The 21622-nt window shown below is 40.4% G+C and overlaps 1 protein-coding gene across 1 annotated transcript; it reads left to right on the top strand.

Annotated features, from left to right (window-relative positions):
* Positions 1-554: 554 nt before the first annotated feature.
* Positions 555-20654, top strand: dlk1 (delta like non-canonical Notch ligand 1). The gene is made up of 5 exons (XM_080201970.1): positions 555-913; positions 5851-5914; positions 13106-13236; positions 18113-18257; positions 19683-20654. Exons 1-5 carry the CDS (start codon positions 829-831, stop codon positions 20437-20439), a joined length of 1182 nt encoding a protein of 393 aa, XP_080058096.1. The 5' UTR covers positions 555-828; the 3' UTR covers positions 20440-20654.
* Positions 20655-21622: the final 968 nt, after the last annotated feature.

The following is a 21622-nucleotide window of genomic DNA, read 5'->3' as shown; positions in this document are numbered from 1 at the left end:
TGAGGACAATTGGACAACTCCTTTAAAAAGCTGGCAAAGGCAGGATGGGCCGAAGTACCCTTTCTATGTTGTAAGATTCTCGGTGGTATATAAACCGGTTAGTTTGGAAGGATGTTTTTTCTTTGTGTACAGATTCGTCACCCCGAGCCCTCTGTAGAAAACTATGCAGAGTTTGTGTTGGAGTGGACCCATGTGTCCCCCAGCTGCCTCTCACTCCAGCTTGGACACAGCGATCTCAACATCTGATCCATCTTCCTGCTCTGGGATCTGATGTGGAGGCTGGAGTGTAAAAAACATCAAACTCCAGCCATCTCTGACAACAGCTGCTCGAAGTCAGATCACATCACCTTAAGCTGGAGTCCGGGGGAGTAGCTACTGACAGCCACAAGGCTGGGAAGCTCCAAGTTAAGAAAGCCCCCTTGCACCAAATTTAATGTCAAAAGTGATGTGCCCCCTCCCCCCCCCCCCCGGCCCACACCCCAGCCCCAACCTGAGGGCATTAATTTGCAAACTGTCCCATTGGTGTGTTGCATCCGAGAGTAAGGAGTCTCATTGGCAGTCGAGCATCACTGTGTCTGCGGACCTCACCTAGGCGTTGGGGAGGAGTGGATTGTGCCGGGAATATCTGATTGCAAACCCGCCGATCCATAGGGGAATCGCTAACTTTGCCATTGCAAGGAGAGGAATGAAAGTGGTCCCAGGGAGGCAGTGTGTGAGATGTGGGTCTGCTGGTGCCAGATGTGTCGCTGCTAATTCGTCTCCATCTGAATTGTGAATCTCCTTTAACCACTGTTTAGGTTGATAGAAACGGGAGTGGAAGCTGAGAGCATGAAGACAGCAATGGATCATCTTGCTGCTACTCCGGTGTTAGCATGCTGCATTCTGACCCTCATTGCTGGCGCCTTCACTCAAGGTAAAACTGGCATTTACTGTATTCACATCCCTGCAAATGTGGAGACCAGATTCACATTGTTGTCAGTTGATGAAGGCAGTTTCATTCACCCCGGTATTGACCGTGTCCGGACTGATTTGCTATCTGTTGTGACAGAGATAGCTGCAATGAAGGCGGGCAATAACAAACGGTCCCACTGTAACAAGGAGCCGGGATTTCTGTGCATTTCACTGGGTTTAATGAGTAACTTTCAGAAATTAATTGACTGATACGGGTCGGAAACAGACTGATGCCGAAACTCGATCAGGTTAATCTCAAACAGCAAAGTTCATCACACTTCTGTCGGAAGTATTCCCGCCTGGATGTAATAGGACTTTATTTTGTGCCTAGACCTGTTTAGCCCAGAACACATCCCTTATAGAGCTTTCATTTAGAAACGGTTGATTACAAAGCACATTCGAGTGAACCTCCTTAGACCAGATCGCCCGGGTCTAATTTTTCAGGATGGGAAGCACATTGAGATTGTGAGAAGTAACATTTTCAAGGATGCCACCATTAGTGGGGACCCATTATTCCAACAATCCATCACTGAAGCAAATAATATGCATTGTATCTTGTCCGTTGTATTCATTCCCAGTGCAGACAAATCTAGTGAAACTAGCCTGACTTTTGAAGAACTGTAGCCCAGACTGCTGTCAGTATTGTGTGGAGTTTTAAACAGAGGGAGAGCACGACATAAGGAGCTTCCAGCAACCCCTCTCCTCGCCACAGCCCCTCCCCGGAGTGTCCCTCAGATTTGCGGAATCTTGCCAAGCCCGTCCTCCATTGGGAAAAGAAAACAGGTGGGAACATGACTTTACTGTAGAAAGTGTGAGGATAATGCTACCCGCGGAGGTTTATTATCAATGTTTTAATAAAAATATATATAAACTGTGGAAGAAGATGGGCAGTGTGTTGAACTGGTGAGGTGCTGCCCAGCCCCATGGTGGAGAGAGACAATAACCTGCCCTCTTGTGTCCTTTGGGAGTGAGTATGGTGACGACTTGCTGCAGTCACGCCAAGCCCATGGCTGAAAACGCTACATAGCTGGTGTCATTTCATTGGCAGCATTGAAACTTTTCAAATGTTCACCCGCTCGCTTGACTTTGTCCATCTGTTTATGGCCATTTCCGAAGCAATTTGCTGGTAAGGTAAGGGTGAAAATTCACAGTTAGAACAAAACAGAAATCCCCCACACTACATGCTCCTCATCCATTCTGAAGATATTTGATGCTGGAATGACATTTGCTCGTGGTCGAGTTTCCTCACAAAACATTTGTAAAAAAGATTTTTTCACAAACTCCGAAAGGAGCTATATGTCAATAGCAATGTCCGAGAATCCCGTTGTGGCATTCAGTATCAATGGATAAAAAGCTATTTGTTTTTAAAAGGCCAGGCTCTAAATGGGGTTGTACACAGCTTTGTGACCACAATGCCGTGAAGGCAGCAGACACCAACATGCTAACGCAATAGCTGGAGACTCTGGGACACAAGAGGATGCTATTAGGTCAGGCTCTGTGGAGAGAGTAACAAAGTTAACCTTTCAGGTCCATGATCTTTGATCAGAGCAGTAGGAGGTGAGAAATATTCCCAATTTTAAACCACAAAGGCACGGTGGCATAGTGGTTAGCACTGCTGCCTCACAGTGCCAGGGACCTGGGATCGATTCCTGGCTTGGGTCACTGTCTGTACAGAGTTTGCACGTTCTCTGCTTGTCTGCATGGGTTTCCTCCAGGTGCTCTGGTTTCCTCCCACAGTCTGAAAGACGTACTGGTTAGGTGCATTGACCCGAACAGGTGCCAAAGTGTGGCGACTCGGGGAATTTCACAGTAACTTAATTGCAGTGTTAATGCAAGCCTTACTTGTGACTAATAAATAAACTTTCAGGGAAAGGGGAAGGACAGATCTGTAATAGAGTGGTGGGCAGGAGAGATTGTCTCAGCAAAAGTATATTAGTGCAAGGCAAAAGCAGGTGGTAATTGAATAAGAGAGCAGCAGGGCCTCAAGGAGGTGGCAATGGGAATAGGAGAATCACAGCTACAACTGGAGAGAATGGGAGGTCATGACAGGAATTTGCTGAACTCAGATGTTGAGTCAGGAACTCTGTAAACTGTTTAATCGAAAGATGAGGCGCTATTGCTCAAACGGACGCCTAATTTCATTGGAGGAGATCACAAAAAGAGATGTTAAAGTGGGAGTGCAGAATTACAGTGACAGACAACAGGGGCTCAAAGTCACTCTTGTGAACTGAACAGAAGAGTTCCTTAAAGCGATCAGCCAATCTGTTTTTCCCCATATAGGGGCTCACAGAACTAAAAGTAAATCATAAATACACCTGGAAGGAGTGTTTAAAACTGTGGACAGTGAGAAAAGAGGAGGTTAAAAGGGCAGATGATGCACCTCCTGCACTTACATGGGAAAATGCAGTGAGAAGGAAGGGGTGTGTGGTGTGGTGTGGTGTGGTGTGGCGGGTGGGTGGGCACAAATGGTTGTAGCCATGATCCTGATGGCATGTAGAAAGGGTAGGGGATTGGATGATGTGTTTGGTAGTGGCATTATGTAACTGGGGGCAGAAATGACGTGTTGAATATGGAAGCTAGTGAAGTGGATGCTGCAGATAATAGGGAACCCAATTGTGGTGGTGGTGGGGGGTGAGAAATAGAAATGTGGGAATGAAACAGATACAGCTGAGCACCATAGTGGAGGAGAATCCTCAGTTCAGAAAGAAAGATTTATTGAAAGCACTAGTATGGAATGATGCACCATGAGAATAAAGTGGGAGAATGGAATGGAATCACCATATTAACATGTCTGAAAGGATGGTTGTATGTGAAAGTAGGTGTTAAAGTTGCCTTCCTGATTAGGAGCAGGCAGGTGATGTAGAGGGTAGGGAAGTTGTAAGATTAGGGAAACACAAGGAAGAATGAGTATTACCACAAAATTAGACCCTAAGTTAGTTTGAGTTTGTTTATTTGGTTGGTATGCAAAAGAGCTACCACAAAATTAGTGCAGAGGGTGCACATGACATAAATTGTGCTGGTCAAAAATAATTAGATCAAAAAGTCTTGCTGATGTAACAAATATTAATCACAGTGAAGAAAGTGAAACAGTAGAAATGAAAAGGGTTATACAAATTACATTATATATGCCATGCTAAAATAGTGAATTCACAGCAAGTAGGAATTTCCAATGGTCAATTGTCATGTCTCAATCCCTAGTGTAGTATAAAGGGTTAATGTTTAATATGGAAATATATAATCAATATCAATTATATAAAATTGCATGACACCAGAGCATGGAGAGATATATTTCTATGTGGAGCTTCAGGCTGAGTCTGTATTGTACATTGTTAATATAATTTTCAATAAAAGGTAGAGTTTACCAATAGCCCTGCCTCCATCATTGTCCATAAGCCCAGGCCCATGATAGTTTACATCAGTGATGTAAGATTACATGACATTACATGAGAGAAAGAGTAAGTTTTATGCAGAGCCTCATGCTGAATCTGTATTGTACATAGCTAATATAATGTTCAACTAAAGGTAGAGTTTTTCAACAGTTGTGCCTGCAGCATTGTCTATAAGTCCAGACCCATGATCACCACATCCAAAACCCACAGTGACAATAGATGGCCCACCATGTGTTCAAAGACAAAAATCCTATGTAATAAAAGCTTCATCATGCAACAGCCAGGGAAACCAAGGAATTGAAGGTGCTCATGTCATCCAAGCAAACAATTTTGCGTTATTTGGTTAGCGTTTAGAGGGGATTGGATTTTGACAGCTACAGAAAACAGACCAATGGGAAGGACCATACTTATCATTATTCTATGACATGTATGATATATACAAGCATATTGACAAACATTATCAAGGACATAGCAGTCTAAGTAATAAGAATGCAGTAGCCAAAACGGCGCATTTGCCGTGTTGCACCAACTATTTTGGGTTTCTATGGTATAACTTTTGAGGTCCATGGTGATATTCAATATCAAGGGAAGTTTGGTGCAGATAGCTAACTGTCCTTACAGGTTTCATGGATCAAGTGGCACATTGCACCTAGCACATCTCAGGTGAGCGTGAACAATCTGAAGCATTGCTCCACTATTGACAGGTAGTTTAATTCTAAGGCAGAAGACGGATTGGCTGGGATGGTGCTAACTAATAAATGTCCAAAGCTTCTTGAACTCCTGGCTCTTTATTCTCCTCTACCATAACATATGCAGTCACTGTTTGTGCTTCATTTATACCCCAGCTTATAAAATTCCCACAGCACTGATTGTGTTCACCTCCTTTTCGCGTCCTCAGCTTTGTTACCTTCACTGTTGTCATGTCTAAGCTAAAGTTAAATACTCAGCTTTTGATGCACAAATGAAATACTGTTAGAATTCCTCATGAACAACTGCTAATGAACTTAGTTAACTTTTTCAAAACTTTTCATCAATGTTCTTACTTCTGTTTCTCAACAATAGGAATGCTCTGAGGAGAACTAAACACAGATGATTCACTGACATTCCATGACTTTTTATATTCATATTTGCTTTTCTTTAATATTCACCAGCAGAAGAAGATCTGATCTCTAGTGTTTAACAATCCCATTATTAATTCAGTCCATTCTTAGAATTCAGCTCTGTGGATTTAAATATGAAATTGACCTGAAATTAAAACAAAAGGTAGACCATAGGGTAACTGATTATACCATACCTTTGAGATACAAATAGCTAACTTGGAATAATTAAACTTTCACTGTCTATAATATTAAATGGCGATTCATTGTAGATCCTGATACAAACATAATGGAGTCAAATAGTCCATTGGAACTTGCAGAAGTGATATTTATAAATGTTTTCTAGGGATGATAACTCTGCTCATTACTTGGACAATCATTTACTAATTTGCATTTTTCTTCTGTATCCGAAGGGACTGAATGCAAACTTGGCTGCCACTCGTTAAATGGATTCTGTGAGACCACTGGGGAATGCAGGTACTAACTCAACTAAACATTCAGCCAGGCAAATGTTACTCATGCTCCAGATTTGTAAAGATAATTTTTAAAATATAATTACCCTTGATGTCGAGGGCAGTCACTCTCACATCATCTTCCGAGTTCAGCTCATTTTGTCCATGTTGGAAGCAAGCAATAACAGGGTTAGGAGCTGACTGGCCCTGGTGGGACCCAAACTGAGTAGCAGTGAGCAGGTTGCTGTATAGGTGCTGCTTGGTAGCACTGTTGATGACCTTTTCCACCACGTTACAGATAATCAAAATTAGACTGATGGGACTGTAATTGGCAAGGTTGGATTAGTCCTGGTTTTTGTGGATTGAACATGCCTGGGCAATTTTCCATTCTGCAGTATAGATGCCGGTGTTGTAGCTATACTGGAACAGCTTGGCCAGGGGTGCAGTTAGTTCTGGAAGACAGGTCTTCAGTAATATTGACAGTACAGGGATAATGGAGATGGTGTCTGGGACATCAACTGCAATGTGTGATTCCATGGGTATAATAATGTCAGGCGGTTGTTTAACTCAACCCTGGGACAGCTTTCCCAATTGCCTCCGGTGACTGTGTGGAGTATGCACATTCTCCCCCCTGTCTGCGTGGGTTTCCTCTGGGTGCTCCAGTTTCTTCCCACACTCCAAAGATGTGCAAGTTAGGTTGATTGGCTATGCCAAATTGCCCCTTAGTGCCAGGGGAATCAACAGGGTAAGTTACTAAGGGTATGGGGATAGGATCTGGGTGGGATTGTTGTTTCTGCAGATTTGATGGGCTGAATGGCCTCCTTCTGCACTATAGGGATTCCATGATTCTATGTTAGAAAGGAGAACTTTATAGGGTTAACCGGGCGGTGTCTACTATCATCGTTTCATGTGCCTAAGTTGATGAGGAATGGTTCATTCCTTTTAGATTTTGCAGCAATTTGTTACAACTGAATGGTTTGCTGGTCATTTCAGAAGGCATTTAAGAGTCAGTCACATTGGTATAATATCGGCATTAAATTGTGGAGTTGACGTCCAAGATCAGGTAGGATATTACTAAATGGTGGAGCAGGTTTGAAGGACCAGTTGGCTCACTCCTGCTCATGTTCCTTATGTCCAGGTCAATACACTTTGTAACCTGGGATGGGATTTTACAGCCTCCCTCGAATGAGACCAGAAATTCCTGCCCGAGGTCATCAGACATTTCTGTTGTCCGCCCCTCGCCCGCTCCAATTCCTTGGCGGGCGGGGTGGTAGAATTCTGGTGTTGGAGTTACTCATGTATCTGTGCAGCTGCTGCCTTGTTCCTTTATGTGCCAGAGGTTGTGAGTTTGAAAGGTGCTGTAAAAGAAGCTTTGGTAAGTTACAGTGCACCTGCTAGATGGTACACACTACAGCCATGGTGCGCCAGTAGTGGAAGGAATAAATATTTAAGGTGCTGAATGGGGTATCAATCAAGAGGTGCTGCTTTGTCCTGCATGGGGTTGAGCAATTGGGTATAGTTGGTGCTGCAATCATTCAGGTAAGTGGAGAGTATTGTCCACGATGTGATACTTCCTTTTAAATTCAGGACTTGCACAACAATACTTGGCTGCTATCAGTGCTGGACCCCTTTTTTTGACTATCTGTTTCAACATAAAACATTTCACTCTTCAAATTTATTTTAATCTTTTCTATATCTGAATCATTTAACAAAGGCCTGGATGTTTCTCATATCCAGTAGATTAAGGCATTGCCTGGTCCCGCACATCCAAAGATCCCAGTTTTAATTAAGAGGAGCTGGCAGCTATTGGCTCCAGTAACTGTAATTAAGGAAGGAGATAAAACAAGCAAATCCCAGAATGGATATCCATTTCACATTTATACTTTTCAAACCTGACTGCTGCCCACATTAATAGCTTCCTCTTTCCCCAATTTCCATAAAACAGAAAAAATGATATTTAGTAGAGGTTTTGATCATTTCATGCCATTTCTTTTAAAGGAGTTAACCAACAAGCATCAACTTCTATATTTCGCTGAAAATATCCAGTACTCTGTGGGAGGCAGCCGGATCGTACTTGGGGATTTTTGATTTCTGGAATTCCATGCTCCATGTCCCAGCCATCTGGCCTACTGAAGTTCTGTCAACTATCCCTGGAATATATGTAGGACATTGATTTGTCATAAGTCAATTTTGTCTACAATAATTTTAGAGCTTAAAATCTCTCCTCAGAAGCTCGAGTCCCAGAAATACTGTTGTTGCTCATTTCTGAACCATCACTTCTGCATCAATGCTGCATTGATGATAGACTGGCAAATGGTCTTTCCTGTAATTGTGCACAGCAAGAATAAGAACAAAGAACAAAGAAAAGTACAGCACAGGAACAGGCCCTTCAGCCCTCCAAGCCTGTGCCGTTAATGATGCCCTATCTAAACTCAATAAACACCTTTTGTTCTTACTTAGTCCATATCCCTCTATTTCCTCCCTATTCATGAACCCATCCAGATGCCTCTTAAATGTTGCCAAAGTACCTGCTTCCACCACCTCCTCTGGTAATGTGTTCCAAGCATCCACCACTCTCTGCATGAAAAACTTCCCCCGCACATCTCCCTTAAATTTTCTCCCTTTCATCTTCAACCTGTGGCCCCTTGTAATTTAAGACTTACACCCCCCCCTCTGACTTTCCACCCTGTCTATGACTGTAATAATTTTGTAGACCTCTATCAGGTCTCCCCTCGGCTTTCGTCTTTCCAGCAAAAACAATCCTAGTTTATTCAGCCTCTCTTCATAGCAACCCCTTCGAGATCAGGCAACATGCTAGTGAATTTTCTTTGCACTCTCTCCAAAACTTCCAACTACTCATAGAATCATAGAATCCCTAAAGTGCAGAAGGAGGCCTTTCAGCCCATTGAGTCTGCACTGACTTTCTGATAGACAATCCCATCCAGGCCCTTTCCTGTAACCTCACATATTTACCCTGCCAATCCCCCTAACCTGTGGATAATTGTTTATACAAGCTCTTAGCATCCATGATTTGCTATTTCAGTATGTTTCTCCCCATTCCTTTGGAAATCTGACAGTTTTGGTGCCAATCACTACTTGTGTAAGTCTCAGCACCTGCCCAGGCTGGCAGGGAATGGTACATTCAAACTCTAATTCTCTTGTAATAGAAAGGGGGGGATCTTACCAAAAAATGGCAGTGTTAGTTCTGGCCAGAAAAATTGTATGTTTCTCTCCAGAGAAACAGAGAGGTTTGCTCTCCAGATCTTACCACACCCTGTCATAAAAAACTGGATGGGCATGTTTCACTGTGTCATGTAGGGTGGCAGAACCTCAACATTCCAGCAAAGGGGGGGCAGGTTTAATGATGTGTAAATATATTTAATTCTATTGAAATCAGGCTCAGGCCCATTGTGGCAAGGGGCTGCAAAAATCAGAAATCACACATTCACTGGTGTTCTGTTGAATCTTGACACCCCCCCACTCCACCCCCACCGCTATACCCGCACAGGGAGATCCCAGGCTGACGATCATACTCGGCGAGTTTATATTTTTAGATGAGGGGACCATATTGTCCTTCAATGATGCAAGTTATCCCATGCAGTGAACAACAAGAAATGAACGTTTCAATTTTAACTTTGAAAGTCATGACCCTTGTCACTTGCTAATTATACCAATTAAATTAAATTTCTTCATCTGCATTTATAAAGTTATATTGGCATCTGCAGCTTTCCGCTGGTTTGTTAATATGCAAACATTAAATGATTTATCTTAAATGCAGTTCTCAATTATTTTAGTGAGAGTACTAGCATATTCTTCAAGCACTTAATATCTCAATGAAAATAGTAGAACTTCAAACAAATATTCTAAGCTTTTGTGTGTTAGTATTCCATAAATAATTTTGGGACAATGGCCCGGAGATTCTTCCAAACTATTCCCATTTAACTAGAATGTCACAGTGGTATTCTCGCTGGAAAGATACCCAGGATAATGCTCAAGTAAGTCATTTAGTTGTATCCAATTGGAACAAAAACAGAATCAATCTAGCCACTGGAAACAAGATTGGCAAACCCAGCAATGTCAATCCTGCAAAGTCCTCCTTCCGAACATCGAGGGGCTTGTAGCAAAATTAGAAGAGCTGTCTCACAGACTAGTCACACTCATGGAATCATACCTTCCGGAAAATGTCCAAGACAACAACCATCCCCATGGAAGGAGTTGCCATGGGAATCCTCAACATTGTTTCTTGGCTCCAAGAAGTTTCATGGCATCAGGTCATACCATCCCCCTCAAACCCAGCTCACTGGGTCCTAAAGGATGTAAGTGCTAGACTGGTGAGAGGGCCACTAAGAAGGAAAAACATCCTTATCCTTACCAACCTGCCTGCCGCAGATGCATCTGTCTATGATAATATTAGTAGGAATGACCACTGCATAGTCCTTTTGCGAACACCCTCCATTGTGTTGTGTGGCACCACCACCTTGCCAAATGATAGACTTCAAACAGATCTAACAACTCAAGACTTGGCACCCATGAGGTGCTGTAGGCCATCAGCAGCATCAGAACTGTACTTGACTATAGTGTGTAACCTCATGGCCTGGCATATCCCCACTCTACCATTACCAAACCAGGGCATCAATACTGTTTCACTGAAGGGTCCAGGCTTGGGCTGACAAGTGGCAAGTAACAATCATGCCACACAAGTGCCAGACAATGACCATCTCAAGCAAGAGATAATCTAACCATTGCCCCTCAACATTTAATGGCACTACAAATGCTGAATCCCCTGAATATCAACATCCTGGGGTTATCACTGACCAGAAACTGAACTGGACTAGTCACATAAATACTGTGGCTACAAGAGTCAATCAAAGGCTAGGAATCCTGGGGCGAATAACTCACTGAATCCCCAAAACCCATCCATCATCTACAAGGCACAAGTCAGAGGTGCGATGGAATACTCTCCACTTGCTTGAATGAGTGCAGCTCCAACAGCACTCAAGAAGCTCCATCCCATTCAGGACAAAGCAGCCTGCTTGATTGGCATCCCTTCCACAAACATTCACTCCCTCAAGCACCAAAGAACAGTGGCAGCAGTGCCTACCATCTACAAGATGCACTGCAGGAACTCACCAAGATTCCTCAGGCAGCACCTTCCAAATGCATGGTTACTCACCATCAAGAAAGAAAAGAGCAGCAGACACATGGAAACACTACCTCCTGGAAGGTCCCCTCCAAGTCACTTATCATCCTGACGTCAAAATATATCACTGTTCCTTCACTGGTGCTGGGTCAAAATCCTGGAACTCTCTCCATATCAGCACTATGGGTGTCCCTACACCTCAATGAGTGCAATGGTTCAAGGAGGTAGCTCACCATCACCTTCTCAGGGGCAATTACAGATGGGCAATGAATGCTGGCTTAGCCAGCCTCATATCCCATGAATTATTATTTTTTTAAATCCCTCTTTTGCATTCTTATTTTTATTATGTAATTTATGTTTTACTTTTCTGATTATCTTTTATTTCATAAGATTATCTGGTTTTATGTTTCAATTATATCAATTTATTTCTTATTTTCCAAATGTGGATGTTAAAACATTGCGTTTTCTCCTCTGCTGACAGATTCATAGAACCATGCATAAAATTACAAGGTGCTTCAAGATTGTGAGCGAATAATTTAAATATTGTGCTGCTCCAGTTTTATTTATAATACTTGTCCACATCTCACTACTGCTTTGTGTCATTGTACGCATTCTGATTTCCAGTTTACCAGGCTGTTGTCCAGGCAGTCTCATTTAATTTAATTACAATAAATACCTTCCTTTTTTTTGCTTTGAAAAGCATATCACGTGGCTGTGCTTACAGAATGATTGTGCAACTCGGGCAACTTTTTAATTGCCTTGAGCATCAAATGAAGTGGAATATTTCTTTCTTAAAATGAAATTTGAGGAGGTGACAGAGTGGTGTATTACATTGGAGTGTCTGTAAGCTGGACATAAAATGGTCTGCTGTGCCCCGTGACTATATTTCTTCACATGCTGTCAAGAGAAGATATCAAAGCCTTTTACGATTGTGAAAGTGAAGGGATTAGAGGGACATCACTTATGTACCTGACAGACAATAACCGGGTAACATTGGTAGAGATTTTGGAAAAAATTGTCAACACACCTTGTCAGTCAAGATTTGGCATTGCTTGGAAGTGGAAAAGAAAATATCTTCTGTCAATTTTCATACCAAATAATACCCGAAGTCTCAAGTCTTTGACATTAATATTTCACTCAGGTTTTTATCTTTTGATCCATTTTCACTGGGCAGACTTCGATTGCATTGAGAATGTCACCATTGCTAGACAACTTGCTGAAAACATCTAGTTCAGTGAAATATGGCTATGCTAATTTTGGGCATATTCATTCAGCACATTTAAACCAGAAAGAGATGTATAAGAAGGTAACAAAACTGAAAGAGACTTGAATGGAGCTAGAATGGAATTAGGAATAGAAAATGCAAAAAATAAAATAAGGCAAGCACTGTAGCAATTATTTCTCTCGATTTGCCAAATGTCAAGAATTCAATTCAGTATCACCTAATAATTACAGGAAATGACGGGAAAACTCAGCAGGTCCAGCAGCATCTATGGAGAGAAAAACAGAAGGTGGTGGGGGGGAGGGCTGGGGGGAGGGATTATCTGGGCCCGCTAGCTCCTGGCGAGAATCAGAATGGTGTGAAAAATCAACAGCTGCAATGTTCCTGGCCTACCTTGCTGGCCCTGATCATGTTCCCGCCCATAATGGGCAGCAATCTGATTATCATGCAAATCCACTAATTATCTGATTATCATGCAAATCCACTAATTATCTGATTATCATGCAAATCCACTAATTGTAATTAGCCATTCAATCACCTCTGCAGCAGGAAATGCACCGGGGGTGGGGGTGGGGGTGGGGGGGTGTGGGCTTAGAGGCTGATAATGACCTTTAGATCAAACAGACTTAAAACGTTAATTTTGTTTCTCTCCATAGATGCTGCCCAACCTGCTGTGTTTTCCCAGCATTTGCTGTTTTTATTTCATTCACAGAATTTTGCTTTTGTTAACCATGTAATAATTATTGCTTGTATCTATAAACTATGCCAAAGGATGAAGGTTGCAAGCCTGGTTGATAGCCGGACACCATTTGCCATACTTTGCCTGGAATCTAATGGCTGTTTCTCTGTCACAGGTGTAAGTCTGGTTGGCAGGGAGATCTGTGTGATAAGTGTGTTCCTTTTCCCGGCTGTTTACATGGGACCTGCACCAAACCTTGGGAATGTGTATGTGAGGAGGGCTGGGCAGGCAGCCTCTGCGACACAGGTCTGTTGATTCATGCAGTATCATTTAAACACAAAAGAAAAATACCATAAAATGCAGTTCATATATTTAAAAAACTGGAAAATATCATGCACCATATACCCAGAATCAACTGTTTGGGTTCTGAAAGCTTAGCAGTTAATTTATTTTTGATTTTATTTTTTATTTTGTAGGCTGAAAGGTATTCAGAAATGCTGTCATGACATTTTAGCAAAAGTGATTTAATACAAGCTTTATTTCTGTTTTCTAGTATTCTTGTTTCACATTTGTAACATTTTATAGCTGTTTAGAAATTACAGACAAAAGTACCTGTTTATCCTTAACTGAATCTGTTTTAACACAATGTTTCTATGCTTTATCTGTAATTGTTTTGTACTTTTCCTCTTTAAGTGTATTTGTGTGGTGACATTGTTTCTACCGCAATAGCTAATTATGGTAAATAATTCTAGTAACTGTGCGTGTTTTGCTATTTTATTTGTAACATTGAATATATGCACTATATGCCAAATATCAATCAGTTGAAACAATCTTTCGACTAATTATCCTCTAGCTTATTTTTATTTTATCTCTCTCTGTCTCCATCTCCAATAAAGTAAAAAAAGTTCCTTAAAACTTATTGTCCAGATATTTCCTGCAGATAATTAAACTGTGTTTGGGATATTAATCTCCAGCTGCTCCTTGCCATGGTACTCTCTTGCTGTCTCTGCGTTTAGGGCAAGTGCTGCTTTAGTAGCCTTATGTGCTCCATATGTAAATGATCCTAATTTGTGCAACCTGGGACAGGATGGAGGACAGAAGTATTGCCATACAGCACATCTGCCTCTTTAAAAAAATTTGTGAATCTGTTGACTAAAGAGGATTAACTACTCCAAGGACTATGATTTCCCGTGTCACTCCTTTTCTTTCACCAATCAAGGTGTAAATATTTTCTATTCTTCTGTCCTTTATGGCTGATCCTGTTTTAAAAGATTGGAGAACTTTTGACTTCTGCTTCCATTACATCCTCTCCAAGCTCCCTCAGTTTCTGAGATTCATACCAGTTGGATCTAGTGACCTTATTTTCAGTTCCGCTCATTGGTTAATTTGCTTTTATAATGCTGTTATCTGGAAACATTTCTATTTTATCTCATAAATGAAGCTACAGCCTTCGTTCATTCTGTGATGTCCCCCAAACTATTGTAATACCAGAACAAGCATACTAGCAAATGATTAAATGTTAATTGTACACATTTGAATAATGTAACAATGCCATAGAAATTATGGCAATAATGAATTTTATAGAGGATAATAATGGAGGATTGTAGTTTTATGAAATAAAACTACAGTCCACTAGGCAGATTTTGGAACAATTGCATTGTTTTATTAATTTCTGTATTCCAGCCTTCATGAGATTAAAAAAAGCTGTGGTAAGATCGATTTGAAGTACTGCTTTCAGTTTAAGGCATCACACCTCAGGAAGAATTTTATGGAAGAGATGTGATTGCAGATTCAAAATGATACCAGGGATAAATTTGTGAGGACAGGTTGGGTATACTTGTCTTGATTTCCTTTAGTTAGAGAAAATTGAGGAGTGATTTGGTTGAAGTGTTTAAAATTTTAAAATGATTTAATAGGTGGATAGTAAAAAAAAATACTTATAGTGGGGGATCAAGAGCAAAGGGCTATGACCTTAAAATTAGAGCCCATCCCTTCAGAGACGAAATAAGAAAATGTTTCACACATTTTCACATCTGGAATTCTTTCCTAAAGGGCTGTAGATAATGGTATTGGAGCTTGCAAAATTGTGATAGAGATCAAAGAAAAAATAACTTATTACAAGGTGTTAGAGATGTCAAACAAGGCATCCCCTGAAAACTATATAATCATTGCCTGTGAGCTGAGTGCACAAGTCATTCTTGGAGCTCAGCCAATATTCATAATGAGGTTATCTGGCAACTGTATCAATGGAAGCGTATGCCAGTTTATCTGGATAGCCTCATACTGAATACTTGTTGAACTTCAAGAATGACTAATGCACTCAGCTCAGCACTAATATTTATAACAGCTCGCAGGGGAGTGGTGATTTTATTTGATTGACATTTCTGGTACCTTGGATTAAATTTGTGGTTTGTGTGATAATTTATACATGATTACCAAGTGTTAAGTGGAAAACAATATCTGATATTGTTGCTATAAATAGTTGTGATTGATTTGACAGCTTTTTAAGATGGTAAAAGGACCAAATGGTAATGTTGATTTGCTGCATTTTTTGGGCTAATGATACAGGACTAGGCAATCCCCTCCTCCTCCGCCCCATTCCCACCACATGGTTCATGATTTCTTTAAAACACAATGAACCACGTCCACTTGTAGAAGGGGTCTAATGTTACCAAAACTGTGTTGAGCTGGGAGGCGGGGGGGGGGGGGGGGGGGGGGGGGGCGGGGGGGGGGGTTGGGGTTGGGGTTCAGAATGAAACTAGCAAGGGCAGGTGTTCTGTGTGTAGGCTTGTTACCCATGCTGTTATCCATCATTGGCTGAAGTTGCTGGAAATGGGAAAGGGGGGCAGGAATCCTGGAATTGGGTCCGGCCTGGCATTTTTAAAAGCTTCCTTAGTGAGTCTGACTCAGCGAAAATCCAGGCCAATATTTCAGCTTGATGACCTTTCGTCTAAAGGGGATGAGGTTAGAGGTGTGGCAAGTTGTATTTGCTTCTAATCTCTCCCCAAGAGGTGACTTCCAGCATTCTCTAATCCTATCTCAGATTTCGAAAACCTGTTGCATTCAGCTTTTGAATTGATTGTTTATTTTGGCACAGTTATAGGAGTCCTGAGGATATCGGCAGTTTTAATGTGTGCTTTACAGCTGCAAGTCAACATGATGAAGGTGCTCAAATAGTGACTCAAAATCTGGGCCTCAACCCTAAGCAGTCGCATGATTATTTGAAGCAAATGATTGCAGATATTGGAAGTGTACAACTAAAACAGAAAATGTTAGAAAACACTCAGCAGGTTGGGCAGCATCTGTGGAGAGAGAAACACAGGCTTAATGTATCTGGTGAAAGGCCTTTGAGTTGAAATGTTTACCCTAGTTTCCTGGAGTATTTCCAGCATTTTCAACTTTAAAAGTGATTTTTAATATTTTCCATTTAATTATTATTGTACTAGGAAGGACACATTATCTAATTTTTAGTCTATGAAGATTTTCAAACTTGATTTTCTGCCCAGTCTGAGTATAACGCTTGTTTGACATGCAGAGAGAATTCAGATGGAGCAAACTGATACACAATAGCAGTCAGCTAGTAATGATTGCTCCTTGTTTTAATATCTCCTAAGGGACAAAGTTCCCATGCTATTGTGCACCATTATAAATGTTGGGGAAGGTATCCCTGGTGTGAGGGAAAAACCAAAATTCAAGGGGTCATTTCGACATTAACCGATTTGGTAGAAAACCAATATTGTATCAGACACCCATTATAGATATATTTCAATATTGATTCTAATTGAAATCAACAGCAGAAGAATTGCCACTTGCAGGAAGATTTGGAAAAGAACAGAATACGTAGCCAGATAGCTGGAAGTCAGAGAAAGGGAGCCATATCTGATCTAATCATTAAATGTTTGCTCATCAAAAAATGTTCTTTCCATACTGTTAATTTTTGCTCCCAAGCCTTCATAAAGTCCATAACCATCAAAGACTTGTGTCAAATTCTTTCTTAAGACAGAAATATCTATATATCTAAACCCCAAAAAAGAGAAAGCATGCAGAGGAATGAACTCAGAACTCTGAAGTGGATGTCAAGCGCCTTAACTCATATTCCCTGACAAGTTCATCCCTAAAATGGTAATTGTAGTTCGATTTACATCATAAGACCCCAATTTCCATATTAAACGGGCTTTAATTGGGTTGATGGTGTAATTGCCACACACAGGTCCTTTTAAAAAACCCTCAGCCACTAATCTCATTTTGAAACTACTACCATCCATTAAAGCCAAGCAAAGGAAGTCAAAATCAACCTCTATGAGTGATAAAGGATTGTATTATCAACATAGCACTGACTTACTTTGACCACATTTAGCTACTTCCTGCACTGTGTGGCAGTTCTTGGTGCAGGTTGAACTGACTCCATCAGCCAACTCCCTCACTAGTTACTTGCACTTCCTACCTCTGTAAGAAGTCTTCATTCTCAACAATGTGCATGTTCTGGCCTCACTTATACTTCCTGCACCTCCAGGGAGATCCTCTAACTGCTGATCTTCTCTTAGCACCTTGTCCCAAAATTGCTGCAGCTGATCGAGGAGTGATGGCTGGCTGTATCCTATGGTTCCTTCCTTCCAGTGGGGGAAGTCTATCAGGACTTTTGTATGGCAGATGTCCCTGGAAGGGATCTACAAGGGTTTTGTGAAGCATCATTCGTGTGGGTGGGTGTTATTCCCACTCCTCTGTTAATTCACCATCAGGAGAAGAATTCAAACTAGCTTCAGAAAATCTGAAATTCCTATTACGGCCAATTCTTGCAATTAGATTGATTATTTTAAGATTTCAAGTTAGACATTAAGTAATAAACTAATTTAAAATGTTATGCGTTCTTTCCAAAAGGATGAAATTCCCATCAACAGTAAGATGATCTGTGATTCTTAATGACATTTTGAGGGAAGTATAGTCACAGCCTTAGAATTCTACTGTCCTCAACTGTATCTACGAATAATCTGACAACATATTAAATGATTTATATGTGTTTGTTTAGGTGCTTTTAACACAATACATTAGTAAATTTTGAGTTTTCCTTCAGGCAAAGTAATTTGAATTAATAACCATTAAAAACTGAACACCTTCTTTGTTAGTATACATCTATTCATAAATGTTTTCTTTGTTTTAATTAACTGCAACTTCCTAATTACAGGTACCCACAACTGCTCACCCACACAGCCCTGTGCTAACAATTCTACATGTGTAGAGAGTAAAGATGGTGGTTACATATGTATCTGTGGACAGGAGTTTATAGGAAACCATTGTCAACACAGGAAAGGGTCCTGCTACACCACTGGGTAAAGGATACTTCCTACATACTATTGAAAGCAACTGTTTTTCAAGCAGCATGTAACAGATTCAATAATATATATTAGAAGAGAAGTATATTTGGCTCATCTGATTTCATCTATCCAGAATGACCCTGAAGTCTCTGTTACATTTGAATGATTCATAAATAATTCCAGTATTTTTGCTCCCATCGCAATCTATTCTATATTTGATCATTCTGTGTAAGAACGAGAATTTCCCGATAGCAATCTAAGATTTGTCTTTTACTAATTTAAAAGTGTGACCGCTCCAACTTGTCCATTTTGATTTCCATCCTGTTCACATGCCTAAGAAAGAGATTCAAGCCCCAAAAGAGTCAATTTAGATATTCCTGCAATCATGCCTAAACAACCTGTGTCAGTAGCAGATAAAAGTGCTTTATGCTGTGTTAGAATTGATTTGAATACTGTATTGCACTTCTGAAAAAGTCACATTGAAGAATAAGGCAAAACTACAAAAGATGTAGGTTTAACTGGACAGCAAGTGGTTTGAAAATCACTGTCAGGTCAGTACATTGAACAGTATAAATAACATGACAAACTGGAATAGAGAAAGAGGCCTTTCAAACCATTGCACTTGTGCTAGGCAAGCTCAATTGTAGCCATGTAATCCAACTCCGTTTTTACTTTCCTTTCTCCATATCCTTTCAAATTCTTTCTGTTGTTATATGATGTTATAATCTATGCCTCAAAGGTCATTTGGACATGTAGCACAAGAAGTCTTGCAGCTGGAATCTAGTACACCTTTAAGAGTTAGTGCCTGTTTTGATGTTGCATTATGGCCCCGTTATTGAGTCCCCCAGAGAGCATGCAGACAATGAATAGGACTAGAAGCACTGGCTTGCATATTTAAGTAACTATAATTAGCTGGCAGTACAGATCTTGCATGTTGCCTGAAATGCCCTCAAAAGGCACAGGTAATTTGTTCAATACTCTCCTTCCCCCATTCATATTTTGATATATTCCCCCAATTTCTAGTCCCATATATATAGAATCATTGTATTGTCCATGTCTGCCTCACTATTGCAAATAATATGCAATTAATATATTATGATACAATGGTTAGCACTGCTGCCTCTCAGTGCCCGAGACCCAGATTCTATTCCAGGCTTTGGTCACAGTGCAGAGTCTGCACCTTCTCCTTGTGCTTGTGTGGGTTTCCTCCCATAGTTTGAAAGACATGTTGGTTAGGTGCATTGGCCATGCTAAATTCTCCCTCAGCGTACCTGAACAAGTGCCAGATTATAACAAGGAACAATGTTCATTTTTCAAGAACATAAGTATAGCATACGTTACTATTTCATACTAACCCTGGATTCCAAGTAGGTTGGTGTCACAGTTTTGAGGATATTGATAGAATAATTCAATATATGTTCTTTACCTATTTGATTGCAGGCTACTTTGTCAGAATGGAGGAAGTTGCTTTGATGATAATGGCTTTGCAGTCAAGGCTTACTGCCTATGCTTGCCAGGTTTTACTGGGGACTTCTGTGAAATAAGTATCAATAACTGCAACCCAAACCCTTGTGCCAATAATGGAAGCTGCACGGATCTGGTTTCTGGATTCAGCTGTTTTTGCCCTGATGGATTCACTGGCAAGTCCTGTGATTATTCAGTCACATCTTGCCTTAGCCATCCATGTGAAAATGGAGGCACTTGCCATGATCATCCTGATGGAGGCTTTGATTGTGCGTGCTTGCCTGAATATGGAGGAGAAACCTGCCAACACCAAACGCTTGAGAATCGCGATGCAAAGCAAAATGTGCATGCAGGAACAGATTGGGTCAGGCATGACAAGTCTTTCCAGCCACCGCTGCATGCCTCCCATAAGTCAACATATCAACAAGGTAATGGAATGCTGAAGATCACCGTCAAAGAAACCATCCACAAATCCAACTCACTGCTCAATAGCAGTCAAGTGATCTGTTTTACTGTGCTTGGATTATTGACATGTCTTGTGATTCTGGGGACTACAGGGATTATCTTCTTTTCCAAGTGTGAAATATGGCTCGCAAATGCTAAATATCGACATCTCCTCTGGAAACAAAGGAAGCATCTTCTCCAAGATAAAAATGAAGACCTTTCTGTCAAAATTATATTTCCAAGTGTGAATAAATTGACAAATTATGGAAAAAACTATACATCTATTTGAGTCTCATTTTGTAAATTAAATATGCCTATATTGTATTGTATTATTTAAAAACATTTCTAATTGTTAGAGCATATTCAAGCATTTTGTTAATAACTGTATTGTTTGAATGTTTCTGATATTTGTCATAAATACATGTAAACGTTTCTCAATATGTGAAGTGCTTGTCCAAGATTTTGAAGAAGGGAACTTGTTGTGGTATTTTTAAATTCTCACTAGTGTTGTAACGTGTAAGCTGGTGACAGCAAAGAAATAAATGATCCTTTATTGTGCCATCTGCTGGAATGAACAGGAGTGAATCCTATTTTTAAGTCTGAATTCATAATTAATATAGTCTGCTGCATTAGATTTAGTTACGGTATATCCTAGTGTAAAAGTCAAACCTTTGAGACAACTTTTATGCCAAAAGTTGTGAGGTTGATTGCACAATTATTGACTCACAATATTGTTCACTAGATTGATTCCAGAGTTGAGGGGTTTGTCATATGAAGAGAGATTGAACAGATTAGGCCTATACTCTCTGGAATTTAAAAGAATGAAGGGAAATCAAATTGAGGTATTTAAGATGATAAAAGGTATGGATAAAGTAGACATGGAGTAGATACTTCCTCTTGTGGGACATTCTAGGATGAGAGGTCATAATCTTAGGATAAGGGGTAGCAAATTTAAAACAGAGTTGAGGAGAAACTGCTTCTCCCAAAGGGTTGTGAATCTGTGGAATTCACTACCCCAAAGTGCGGTGGATGCTGGGACAGTGAGTAAATTTAAGGAGGAGTTGGACAGATTTTTAATTGATAATGGGTTGAAAGGTTATGGGAAGAAAGCAAGAAAATGGGGCTAAGAAGCATACCAACCATGATCAAATGGCGGAGCAGACTTGATGGGTTGAATGGCCTAATTCTGCTCCTATATCTTATGAACATATGAACTTGACTGCTCGATATGGACCCAAGTGAAATCCAAAGAAAATTATAATGGAATAAAAGTTTAAAACCAACAACACTTAAGAATTTATAATTATTATCTAATGTTTATTATTTCATAACATTATCCACTACATACATTAACTGCCAGTAATTAATAACCATAACTCCATTTGTCATTCATAATATGATCAGGTTAATAATTTGAATGAATAAAAACAAAACTTAAATGTATAAATTTTAAGCATTTATTTACTGATATG

This window comes from Carcharhinus amblyrhynchos, chromosome 14, assembly GCF_965287045.1.
Source record: "Carcharhinus amblyrhynchos chromosome 14, sCarAmb.v2.hapA, whole genome shotgun sequence".
In the NCBI taxonomy this organism is placed as follows: domain Eukaryota; kingdom Metazoa; phylum Chordata; class Chondrichthyes; order Carcharhiniformes; family Carcharhinidae; genus Carcharhinus; species Carcharhinus amblyrhynchos.
This window is presented reverse-complemented; position numbering and strand designations above follow the sequence as displayed.